Here is a 13,029-nt window from a genome sequence, read left to right on the forward strand (position 1 = left end):
TTTTTTTTGCCGCAAATGGCATTACAGTGGCCGTTTTTTATTTTGCCGATTAATGTATTCATTTGACTCTTTTCAAATCAATTTTTGCCAAACATAAGCATATATATCTTCAATATACATCACATTGAAAAAAACTGTAACACGTTTACAAGCGTGATTTGAAGAACCATTTCTCGCACGAATTTAGAGCGAAGTACAGTGTTAGAAAAATCCAAATCTCCTCAACATGATATGCTCATAAACACCGAAACAATTTACACATAAATATAATGGGAAGTAAACCGGAAGATAAATTGGTGGTATCATTTGCATCTTTACGGTGGTGAATAGCAGAGTCGTGAAGTGATCAACATAACTTACTTGCGTTGGTTAAACACGATTTATTCGACAAATCGAAGCTGCAACGACGAACATCTTCAACACGCAACAGTGACGTCAGGTCCGGACGCCGGAAACAAACCGAATGTCACAGGGGGCACACTTCCGTCAAAATGCTTTCAAAACAAAATAATGGGTTTAGCATAACAACGAAGTTGCTGTAGGTCGGGGTCTCGCGGTGCCTGCGGAAACCCAAGTGACCTTTAAGGACAGTTGAGGTGCCCATGGACCTGTTCTGAAAATAGCTCACAAGTGAATGATAAATATGATTTTCTTGTAAAATGATTTTTTTCTTTGGGTTGGTTAATGGAGTCTATTGAACACCTATTTAAAAGTAAACTTGTAATACCATAGTAACAACATATGAATAACATTATTTTAAACATTCAAATAAATAACCCCATTTCATGGGCTTTGAATTGAATTGATAATTATTTTAGGCAAATAAGAGGGTTTAATGGAGAATCCATCTGTATTAAACTAATTTATTAATACATATTTTTATTGATCATCCTATAGGAAATACAACAAACGCAATTACAATTAATGGGATTTATAAAGCAAATGAGCAAGAACGAGCAGTTTTTTTGGCTAGCCATCTGGCTGCCTCTTAAACTTTGTAGCTAACTATTTTCCTGCCTTTGTAGCTATTTAGCAAGCTATTTAGGTAGCGTTTAACATTTTTTCATGCTATCAAGCTACAGTTCTACGTTTTTTTTGGTAGTTAATAAAATTTGGGCTCCTAGCTAGCTATCTAACTTTGTTTTTGGTTTTCTCTCGGGCAGTTAAGGTATTTTTTTAGCTATGTAGATCCCCATTAGTTTATTTACTGGTTTATCTTTCTAGCCAACTAGTGAGCTACCTTTTTTTAGCTATTTGTCAAGCTATCCAACTAGAATTATGCATTCAAAAGAACCCATACCCATTTTTTGATAAAGGAAAAGTATGTGGAAAATATTGCAGACCAAGTGCACTACATAAAACACATTTCAGATGTTTTTGTTACACTATCGGATTTGTGGGTTCCTAATGTTTTGTTTTTTTAAAAGCTAATATTAGAGAAAAATCCATCCATCCATTACCTGCACCGCTTATCCTCAGTAGGGTCGTGGGGGTGCTGGAGCCCATCCAGGCTATCTCCGGGCAGTGGACACCCTGAACATGTATATAATTTAAAACTTCCTCACAGTCTGTATGAAGTCACACACAATAAAAATAACAATAAATAAAATAAACAGGACCGGTTCATTTCTGGGAAAAAAAAAAAAAAGTTGTTTCACCAATGCAGATGTCAATTAAATTAGTGGTTAGTTTCTTTTCTCACTGATATCAAACTTGCTGGGAAAAAAATCCCTTCAATGATATTTTGTTTAACTTTAAATGTTACGATGTTATGTCCAAACAGTATAAAATAAAACGTTTTTATTCACATTTGCATGTAAGCCATCAAAAATAGACCTTAAAATGAGGACAATAAGTACGCCACAATTTAAATTCAGTTTATCTTTTAACGGTATTTTGAAATTTCATTAATAAAAATACTATACCAAACCAAATTGAGTTCAAAATGCAACTTTTCTTTCCACAAACATCTTTTCAATCAAGCAAAACGCTTAAGTTGTAAAATATTTTATTTTCTGTAAATGTTTTTTTCTAAATCAGGCTCCACAAATCACCCCAAATAAAATTCAATTCATCACACAGTAGAAAAATAATAAGAGACGGGGGTGTGGTCACATGGTCACAGGCAAAAGGGGAAAAAAGGCCTCTTGACTAAAATTTGTAAATCATTTTCGTCTTTTTTCCTGGACTTATTTTACAAGTTGCATTTCACTACCAAACGCAGGGCAGTGCTATTAGAAAATAAGTTCTTTTAGTTAATAAATACAACAACAAAAAAGCCAAAGTTAATTTACAATGATCAGCTGGTCTTTGTACACATTTACACACAGAGGACCAGCCTCTTTCTCGCTTGCCGTGCGACTTTGCAGCGTCAGTTCATCCACTTGCGGCAGTTAAAGGCGCCGCAGTGGCACGGGATCTTGTGCTGGTCATCTTCCAGGTCGAACTTGTAGTCGTACGACAGCTGGAGGCGCAAGAAAACGAACAAATGAGACCGTGAAGGTGACCGGTTCGGCGGCAGGCCTTTAGTACCACCTACCTCCTCTCCTCGTTGTATGCGGCGACAAGAGCTGATGATAATCTTGTTCTCCTTCTCGACACTCACCACCTCCGTGATGCAGTTGGGCGCGCATGAGTGGTTGATGTACCTGAGGGGCCAGACAAAAGGTGGGGTCAGTGAATGGGTGGGGTCAATGAGTAGGTGGGGCCAGACATGCCAGGTGGGTTTGAGCCCGCCCCCTTACCTGGCGGGTCCTCCAGTGATGGTGGCGTCTATCACGTAGTCATTATCGATGCGGAACATGTATACGCCTCGGTTCTACAAGCAAAAGTTATGGAGATTTTTTTTTTTTTGCTTCATGAAACATTTCCTTTGTCTTAACAAAATAAACCAATTTTTGCAAATGTCTTAATGCAATGGTCTCAAACTCGCAATAAGTTGATATTATGATTACAGTGGGACCTCGCTACTTCACGGTTCCGCGTTCGCGGGTTCAGAGCTTGGCGGGTCTAAAAAAAATAATAAAATAAAATATTTTTTTTAAAAAACAAAAAAAAAGTAAGCATTTTTGAAGGAGCGTCGTTACTTCGTGGTTTCACGTTCGCGGGTTCAGAGCTTCGCAGGTCTAAAAAATAATAATAATAAAATAAAATAATTAAAAAAAATATATATATGTATATATATATATTTTTTAAGCATTTTTGAAGGGGCGTCGCTACTTTGTGGATTTTCACTTTTCGCGGGTGGTTTTGTTTCCCATTAACCGCAATAACAGAGGGATTACTGTAATTTTATTATGCAATCCAACCCCAAAAAATAAAATGAATTAGCCTTGATTAAATAAGTTATACAATAATTTTAACTATTTTACTTGTGGACGCCATCTTCTGGCTTTTGTCATTGCAGCTTCTGTCAAAGTCAGTGCATTTCTTAGATACAGCTTTACGTACTTTTACCATTTTGATTCTGCAAATAGAGATTGAATGCTGTTCTTGAACCGTTTAGACGATATTGACCATTTTGGTTTCTTTTAAAAGATAACATTCTCAAATTTTGTACCAAAAGTGCTACTAACATTGAGTAATCAAAGTTGAAACTCACAGAACTAGTGGGTTTCTATTCTCGCATTTTTTTGCAATCAATTGTCTGCAGATGAGTGTAGCATGGGCATCTAAGCTGAAAAACAGGTGAGACAATAGCTCAAATCTTAACTGGTACCGTGTCAAATTAAATCACAATCTTTGTTGTGTCGTGCGATTTATGAGTCACTGAGCACGTCGCAGAGCCAATGACGTCACATGCAGCGCGCGTAGCAAAATAGAGCCGTCATTACTGCAAGCATCCTCAACATGATCCTCATCGACATGCTCACATTTTTGTATTGCAATGCAAAGTTCTCAAAGAAGGAAGAATGAGTGAGTGGGTGAGAAAAAAGTAGTTACTTTTTGCTTGTTAATGTTCAAAATCATGTTACTGAATTTTCATATTTGCATTTATTTCTTGTTCCCTAATCTTATGTCCCTTTAAACAACATAAATACCTATTTATGGCACTTTTTTAAAGACAATTTTATACATTTCAAGGTGTATACGGTTGAATTGAATGCATTTTTGTTTATTGTAAAATTATTTGACAAACACTTGTTTTTCAAATTTGCAAAGATTTTTTGTTCCAAAAGCTCATGTCTTTTAAACAAAATGCCATTTTTTTGCACTTTATTAAAAAAAGTGTATATGCAAATGTTTAACATACATTTGTACCGTAAATTCCAAACTATAGAGCGCACCTGATTATAAGCCGCATCCACCACTTTTTATGTGATTTGACACCCCTTTTTTTACTTACACAAGCCGCACCCATGTATAAGCCGCGGGCGCCCGAAGTAAAGCTTGCGACACAGTCAAAAGATTAATCCAAGCCAGGCTGTAAGTTCCACAATTGTAACTTCAGAGAAAGTACACAAATCCAGAAGTACAGTTGACATCACAAATAGAAAATGATACCCGGAATTAAGGTATGATGCAGACTTGTACAGTCAGGATCCCGTTGAAAGTAATCCAAGGGAACAAAATGTATATTTCCAAAGTTAAGGGTGGGAAAAATATATATCCACTATTGTCCGCTGCGACAACAGACAGATCTACCGGTAACTCAGCTTTACCACATTTCCCATTAGCCCGCGTTTGCTCCGCCCCTTATTTTTGATTCGTCCGTAGAACACATAACAGAATAAATCTCTAAAATAAATACATTACAAAAATATACAGTTGCAAATACATATTATACATGGTTACACATATTTACAAAGAAAAACGGTACACCGAGAGAGTTTCCAAAGCTTTAATAATAATAATATAACTTTCATCCCAAACCGTGCCTTTGAAAGGTACCAACACACTAGTAGGATCACGCTCGCAATGCATCAAACATAATTGTGAAGAAAAAGCTTCCTGTAAATGTGAAATTCATTGTAGATCGTTTTCAACTTCCTTCTCATGGCTATTGCCATCAAAGGCATCTTCCTCAGAATCGGGACATACCCTAACTTTACCGGAAAATTTTTGCTAAAATTTAGAGATTGCATTCTTTCTTGGCACATACATTCTACTGGTCTTAATCTTACCTTTTAAACTCCTGCGCCGCTGGTGGCCGTTAGAAAAATTCCATAAATTAGCCGCTTCACTGAATAAGCCGCAGGGCTGAACATTTGGGAAAAAAGTACCGGCTTATAGTCCGGAATTTACGGTATATATTTTGTTTCTTAATTGAAAGATTTTTTTAAAAACATGTTTATTATCGTATATTTTTTGTGCACTATTTTCTTATTTCTCAGCAAAATTTTAATAATGAATGTGTTTTTTAAAATTCATCGATTAATCAAATTAAAAAAAATCATCAGATTCGTCGATCATTGAATCAATCATTAGTTGCAGCCATAGTTGAATTCATTGGACGGTCCTGGATGTAAAATGTCCAGACAGACGCTGCCCTACTTATGAATGAGAGGTTCCGGGCGATCGTTCGAAAGTTGAATTTGTTCGTAAGTTGCCTGAGTGCTATATTTTCTATGTTTAAGGTTTGTATAAGTATGTTTAAGGCTTGTGTAAGTAACCTGTACTGTTTTGTACTAAAAATTAAACATTTAATAAAATAATAAGCTCTATAAAGACACATAAAGTGAAGTTTAACTTACTTGTGGAAGATGGGCTTCAAGAGTTAGAATACTTCCTCCTCCGTGGTAGAAAGTGGGCGAAAAAAAGAGATCCAACCATATTCTCAACCGCATCAATCTTTCTTATTCCACTTTCATTTCAAAAGAAATGTTTTGCCTCTTCTTTAAAATTCACGCCAACCATATTGTATGGATGCCCGGGATATTAAACAATAAAAAGGTCAAAGTTCTTAGCGTGCTAGAGATACAGTACACGTCGTATGTTTACACACTTACTAGGAAGTAAAAACCGGATTTCTTCTTCGGGGTGGATGCCGGGTGACTTCTCACACACCGGTAGCGGCGGAAAGAAGCACTTACAGTACTGTCCTCTACTCGGAAAACAATGCACACGATACAAAATCTAAACCATGGCAATGTCCAGATATTTATCGACATCCCCAAAAAAAATGTTCGTATGTACTGTTTTTTAAAAGTGAAATGGTCGTAAGTAGAGGAGCGTCTGTATTTGTGGGAAATCCTTTAATCAGACGACTCCCACAAGGTGTTAGAGGCAAACTATGCCAGCTTTATACATTTTAGGTATCTCGTTTCAGACAGATGGAGATGTTTCTTTGATGAGTACATTTGAAATGGTCATATCACAAATTGCAAGGGTTTAATCTTTCGAATGATATTTGGCATGATGTGACTGTTGATATCGTACAGACACATATGTTTATCATCAGTCCGGCGCAACGTTAAGGGGTCAAGAGCAATTAGTAAGTACTGAAGATTTTAATACTTCAAAATTGATGTTGAAAAAATAAATACGTCTTAAAAATATTTGTGGAGGAGAGAAAGTATTGTAAAGATGGATGAGCTCACCTGACTCTCGTAGAGTCTCTCCTTGCGGTTGGCCACTTCGCTCCTGATGATAGCGCCGATGTACTCGATGACCATGGTGCACTTCTCGATGTCTCGGGCGGCGTACAGACCCAGGCCCTAAAAGTGAAAGACGTTTTTTTAAATAAAGGCACCTAAAAAGGAGTAGAAACCAAAGCAAAACAACAGACCTGGATGCGTGATCGCGCCAGGTAGACGTTGGTCTTCCAGTCAGCTTTCATGCGTCGGTACTGCGCCAATTTGGAGTGGCGCCCTTGGTGAGCGCTGGCCACCGTCTCGCCTGGCGACAGGGAGATGACACCCGGGACGGCACCCACGATGGAGCCCACCGAGCCCTGGCAGCGAGGGGCCATGCTGGTCAGGAGGTAGGGCCTCTTGGCCTGGCCGGCTTTGGGTTCCGAGCGAGCCGAACCAGACGGGTTGAAGGCCAGCGGCCACTCCATCAGTGGGTTGCGCCCGTAGCGGAAGGTGTAGCACTCGCACGCTTCCACGCCCGGCAACTGAACACAAACAATCCAGATTTAGTGTTTCTATACATGGGAGGTTTCTAGAGGGCCCAGAGGGTTGAATTGGTCCCACCAGATTATCATAAACTTGTATTATTCAAAAATATATATTTTTAAAATTAATAAATATGAATGCAAAGTTAAACAATATAACGCTTATAGCTCTCATTATATAAATAATCACAAACGCCATCATGTGTATTTGTGCCACATATGTTAGTCAACCCCTACCCCATTCTAAAGCAAGCCCTCATTCTTTTTTCAACTTAAAGCGCTTATTCAGTATCTTACATAACCCACAGGATACTGACACCTCCAAGACACTGATTTCACTCGATACAGAGAAAGCGTGAAGTATAGGTATATTTTCTATACTTTGAAAAAAATTTTGATTTAGCCCTAAATTCACCTAATGGATCCAGTTGCTATACTTCTAACACGTGCCTTTTTGGGGAAGTTAGATAGATTAATAATGCCCTTAATTTAGTATAGGAAGACACAGAATAAAAAAAAAACAAAAAAAAAAACAATCTCGACAGAGAACTTAAACGGAAGAGGACTTGGGCTACAAAATTTCAGTTTTTACTAGTGGGCAACTAATATCATTCAGTTATGGTTAAAAAGTGCTTAAATGACTATCTCCAATGAGGCTGGGGATGGAGGCAACTTCTACAAAGCCAGCGTCACTCACTTCCCTACATCAAATTCTCATGCATCCTTTACAAAAAAAAGAACACTTGTTAAAACAACAAACCAATTCAGACGCCACTTAGGCTTAAATATCTTATTATAGAAAATTTGTTCGCAACTTTTGAGCAAATCATGGCCTAACTCAGCATACCTCACAATACATTTTTTAAATACCTCCAAATCCGCAACTTTGCCCACAGTATGAACACCTTCTTCCCCACTCTTCCAGAAGAGACCGCATTAGACAAGTTGCTCGTTTCTTTTCCTCTTCCTAAAAGGTAGTCTTTCAATTTTTTACGGCCAGAAATAAGACCTGAGTAAGGGCTATCTAACAAAAATTAAAACATTATGGTGTACGAAACTGGCCACGAAATACCAGATATATTCTGGAAACCTTTGCTGAAGAGAGTACATACCTACTAAATATGTGCGCGACATGGTCCGATTCAAGACTAAAATTGTACATAGCGGTCATTGGACAGAAGAATGTCAAAATGTCGAATGTCAAAATGAAAGTGGAATAAGAAAGCTTGATGTGGTTGAAAAAAAGGTTGGATCGCTTTTTTTCGTCCACTAATTTACCACAAGGAGGAAGTCGCCTCACTCTTCCAAAAGTGAATTAAACTTTATTTATCTTTATAGTCAAGTCATGTTTATTTGTATATCCCTGGTATATCTCAAAAGACTTCACAGACCACAGAATGTCAACGCCTAATGTGTAGCTTTGTTTTTCAGTACTATGCTTTATGATTCACCCTGCTTTGTAACAATTATAGAGCATATTATTTTATTAAATGTTTATTTTTCAGTTTTAAAGCAATAAAAGGGTACACTTATACAAACCTTAAACATACATTCCATACAAAATATAGCACTGAAGCAACTTACGAACAAATTCAACTTACCAACAATCGTCTGGAACCTATCTCGTTCGTAAGTAGGGCAGTGTATTACTTCAGTTTTAGCCTAAAAGCACCTTGCTCTTTTGTTTACCATCATCTTTGGTCAGGACTTCTATGTGCATTTACACTTTGTCGTTCATGACTGTGCATGGGAGAGTGTGAGAGAAATTCTTGTATGTGAAGTATATCTAAAAGAAAATTAAAATTGAATTTTACATCGATCAAAAATTGAGAAAAAAACTAATTGTAATTTTTCAGATCAGTATTGCAATTTCGATTTTATAAGAAAGTTGCATGTTCTGTACTAGTTTGGTTATTTTTGTAATTATTTAACCCTTTGATGCATCATGACCTGCCAGTTACATAAATGTAAATAGTCTGCATTTATGTAGCGCTTTTCAAGTCACTGAATACCTCCTAATGTGCTTTACAATGTGCTCCACACTCACCCATTGCACACACAGACTCACACACCGATAGCAGCGTCAGCCATGCAAGGCAACTACCTGCTTATCGGGAGCAATAGGGTGTTTTGACATACATTCCTCCATGAGTGGAGTCGGTAAATAGTGGGGGAACAAATTAAAAATACTAAGGGAATCATGTCATGAAGACGTTTTATGAGGAATACCTATTTAACATATGTGGCAAAATACAATATGACAACTGTTTTTTTGTTTTCAAAGATTTTAAAGAATAACAATCCATGGGGTCATTTTTTCACCCCACTTATGCATTCAAGGGTTAATACTAGTGACATGGCCATCAGACTATTGAGATGCAAAGACGTGTCTGTATGATGTAACCAGTCATGCCTTTTTTAGACTGATCAAATCTGACCTGGGACTAGGTGGCTTCATGCACTTGTCCCCGCTGTTTGCCCGTAAAACATTGATCTTGCATGTGATCGCAAAACAACAAATCAAAAAAACTAACGATTTCCGTGTATTCTAATTTATATTAATAAATGTTTTTAGCACTTGCAGTGGTCATTTCAGTTCGGGACAAAACTTGAATGTTTCCTTTCAAAAGAGACCGACAGTGTCTAGATTCTCCAAACGGTTCAAGAACAGCATTCAATCTACCTGTATAGGGTTGAGATTTTATGTGAAGTTAACAACGCCCTCTTCTAGGGAGCTTTGTTAGCATTTGGGTCAATAAATCCTTGAAAAAACCGAGGTGACATACACAATCGCACTTAGTCATATTGCAATGTCGATAAGATTTCAGTTAATGGTGTAGCACTACTGTCCACCCACCAGGGTTTCACCAAATTTTGTTATGTGACCTACATCAAGAACACTACGTAAAGGAGAAACGTACAGATTCCACGATCCTGCAGACAGCCGAAGCGCTGAGCCCAAAGAGGTCTTCGCCTTTCAAAAAGTCGGGGAAGAGTTTGAGCATCCCGCTGGCTCTCCGGAGCCGAGCCACCGGTTCAAGGATTTGCTCCCAAACACCTGCAGGGGTGTTCAGGGAGGTTGTCAGTAAACTGGCCGTTTTTTGTTTTTTTTTTACAAAAGAGAGCAGTCACCTTTAGACGTGGACGCGGTCAGGACGAGGTCTTCATAGCCGCTCTCCACCACCTTGACTTTAAAGAGAGGTTGCTCATCCTGCTCCTCGATGAAGCACATGTACTGGCAGCGCCTACAGGTCACAGCAGGTCATTTTATTTTATATCTCTTTACGTTTTTTTGATTGCACGACTGACAATGAATAAATTAAGAGGAGCCTTTTTAAAAATGCAGTTTAAATATGTCAAGAGTCTGACATAAAAGCGGTACGCATTTTAAAGTGTCATATGACATGTTAGGACATTGGAGCAACTTAGTTCTTGTTATTAAGGGCTATACAAATAAACATGACTATAAAAATATCCCTCATTTACATTACAATAAAAGATCATATACGTGACATATTTTAGATAAATATGGACCCTTTGCACTTGAAGTATGTTGCCTTCTTAGGCAGAATGAGAGCAATGACAGAAGCACTTGAGTGCACAGTAGATGAGTTGAAACAAATATCAATAACAACCACAGAAGAATATAACCACTTCTTTTTATCGGGGTGATTAATTCCTGTTCAGTAGACAAGTTTCTAAGCCTGATTTGGAATTGTATTCCTTTTGATGAAGACAGAAGACGTCAATGTTTATCTGCAGTCAAAAACGAATTGATACTGACCGCCCTCAAGTAGTCCAGGATTTGCAAGCAAAACTTTTTTACAAGGTACGTTTAATGTAATTCCGAGCAATTTTATGTTAAGTATATACAAGTCACGTCAAAGGACACTCAATAGAATAGTTTAGCTAGTGCTAACTAGCTATGTTAGTGTCTTACCGTTGCCATTCCTTACTACGTATACGAGCTTTTATTGTGATTAACCAGGGATTCAAACACTAATCTACCGAATATCACATGCATGTGCTTCACAATAAAGTTTATTAAGCCAAAATATCAATTTATTAAATGAGAGAACGTTCAAAGGAAAAAATGTCAACCTTAGACGTTTTCGGTCAGCCATCGTCAAGTTTTTCAGCCGATCAGTCTGGGTTAGCTATCTTTAGCAGCAGGCTAGCCTGCCGTGTCCCGGCTGGGTCAGCCTCAGTTGGCTCCCTTCGTTATTTTTACCAGTTTACCCCATTTAGCTGCCTGCATTTGTTGTTCCATTGCTGCACCCACCTGCGCCACAAGCATAGGCATTCTCCACAAAAACGGCAAAAACTTGGCTTCTAACACTTGTAACCTATTGGACTAATTAACACGTAAACCAATATGGTGACTGGCTTGCTAGGGTGCCAGTGTTACTCAGATGACATCACAGCTCAGGGAGTCAAAGACATGACAGGCTTTCTTCAAAATGCAATATTTCGGAAAATAATTGGAATATGCGCATGAAACATATATGGAGATATTATGCAAAACAAGATGTAATATTTTATCACATTTTGCATGTTTGAGAATTCGGGTATCCCTTTAAAAGCTGGCGTCTTGCGTCACCTGTTGCTGTGGCGCATGCTCCAGTAGATCCGGTTGGCATGGTAGCCCACAGGATAGATGGCCGTGGCGTCGTGGAAGGTGCCCAATTGGCCGGGTAGGAGCCTGCCCACGGCACAGAAGAGGAGGCTGCCCACACGAAAGCTGTGGCGTGGCTCGCCACGCTGCACCATGGCCGCAACCTGCCGTGCTTCATCCCTTTGCACATACACGCGGCGGAAGACAGCAAATGAGCGCAGCTCCGAGTCGTACGGGTCGTGCGCCCACGAGCACGGCTCCTGGGGCGAGGCCGACGACGGAGACCCGGCAGGTCCTGTCCGGGGCCGGTGCAGCTGGCACAACATTGTTTTGTCCTGAAAATACATTTGCATTACGGCAGTGTTTGGGGATTATTGGGACAGATATTTGGGAATTGGACGGATATCGGTATCAGCATTTATTTATTTGACAACCCGATCATAAAGATTCAGCAGAATCTTTCTCTCCCTCTCTTACCTCCCTCCATCTCTGACACTTCCCTGAAAAACACATCAGTCGATTCATTATTCCCACCCGCTGAAAATACAGTGAAGGATGAATCAAACCAAACTTTTCCGCTTATAGCCATTCAGCAAGGAGAATCGTCAACGTCATGCTAGAACGATTGCGAACAAACTTTCTGTTATGGAAAAACGTTTGGCAAGAGTTGGAGGATCCATAGATCCAAGTCAAGAACACGACACAAACTACAAAACACCAAACAGATTTTTGCAAAGTTGCTTCATTTGGTGAACTTGTATTTTTATTGACTTGGTATGTGGATCAACATTTTATTTTTGCGTTAAACATTACAATAACCACCAATGTGTTGCCATTACCACGTCTGCCTCACAGTTCAGAGGTCCCAGGTTTAATTGCAGCGCCTCCTTGTTTGGAGTTTGCATGTTCTCCCTGTGCCCTTGGGCATTCCAGTTTCCTTCTACATTTCAAACACGGTGCTGTAGTGACCCCATAACCCTTGTTAGGATGAGTAGTCTGGAAAATCAAATGTTATTTTTGTGTGATGTTACGAGGACGTCTAAATGTTCCAAATGACAACAAAGTTAATTTATGCTCATTATTAAAAGTAGGGTGAAGGATTTGAAGGTTTAGGGCTGTAATCACGGTTTTAAGCCTGGAGGTGGGGTTTGGGTTGGCATTTGGACTCTACTAAAAGCGGGCATTTTTCAAATTTCACCATTTTTGTGCTGACAAATAGAAGTAAAATTAATAAATGCAGGGATGAGCATGACGTCGCTCTCCAGCACTATCTCCAGCCCCCTTTCTTTGAACCTAATGTATATTTCCACAAACAGGACTGATACAAGTAAAACAAAACCAGATAGGCACAATGGAA

General features: G+C 38.8%; 2 protein-coding genes across 4 annotated transcripts in view; both read right to left on the bottom strand.

Annotated features, from left to right (window-relative positions):
• Nucleotides 1–520, bottom strand: part of galnt11 (UDP-N-acetyl-alpha-D-galactosamine:polypeptide N-acetylgalactosaminyltransferase 11 (GalNAc-T11)) — a 28,031-nt gene extending 27,511 nt beyond the window's left edge. For both annotated transcript variants that reach the window (XM_088322684.1, XM_088322685.1), the window contains exon 1: nucleotides 361–520. The gene's annotated coding sequence lies outside the window, so the exon portion shown is untranslated. The remainder of the gene's footprint in view (nucleotides 1–360) is intronic.
• A 1,471-nt stretch (nucleotides 521–1,991) lies between these two features.
• The window catches only part of LOC148347995 (histone-lysine N-methyltransferase 2C-like), a 45,407-nt gene continuing 34,369 nt past the window's right edge, over nucleotides 1,992–13,029 (bottom strand). For both annotated transcript variants that reach the window (XM_088322733.1, XM_088322734.1), the window contains 8 exons: nucleotides 11,658–12,007; nucleotides 10,190–10,302; nucleotides 9,979–10,115; nucleotides 6,728–7,057; nucleotides 6,540–6,656; nucleotides 2,745–2,818; nucleotides 2,540–2,648; nucleotides 1,992–2,464 (listed from right to left, as the gene is read on the bottom strand). In XM_088322733.1, the coding sequence (XP_088178859.1) occupies nucleotides 2,372–2,464; nucleotides 2,540–2,648; nucleotides 2,745–2,818; nucleotides 6,540–6,656; nucleotides 6,728–7,057; nucleotides 9,979–10,115; nucleotides 10,190–10,302; nucleotides 11,658–12,007 (1,323 nt within the window). In that variant the 3' untranslated portion in view covers nucleotides 1,992–2,371. The remainder of the gene's footprint in view (nucleotides 2,465–2,539; nucleotides 2,649–2,744; nucleotides 2,819–6,539; nucleotides 6,657–6,727; nucleotides 7,058–9,978; nucleotides 10,116–10,189; nucleotides 10,303–11,657; nucleotides 12,008–13,029) is intronic.

This window comes from Urocampus carinirostris, chromosome 18, assembly GCF_059441175.1.
Source record: "Urocampus carinirostris isolate Australia breed hairy pipefish chromosome 18, RoL_Ucar_1.0, whole genome shotgun sequence".
Lineage (NCBI taxonomy): Eukaryota > Metazoa > Chordata > Actinopteri > Syngnathiformes > Syngnathidae > Urocampus > Urocampus carinirostris.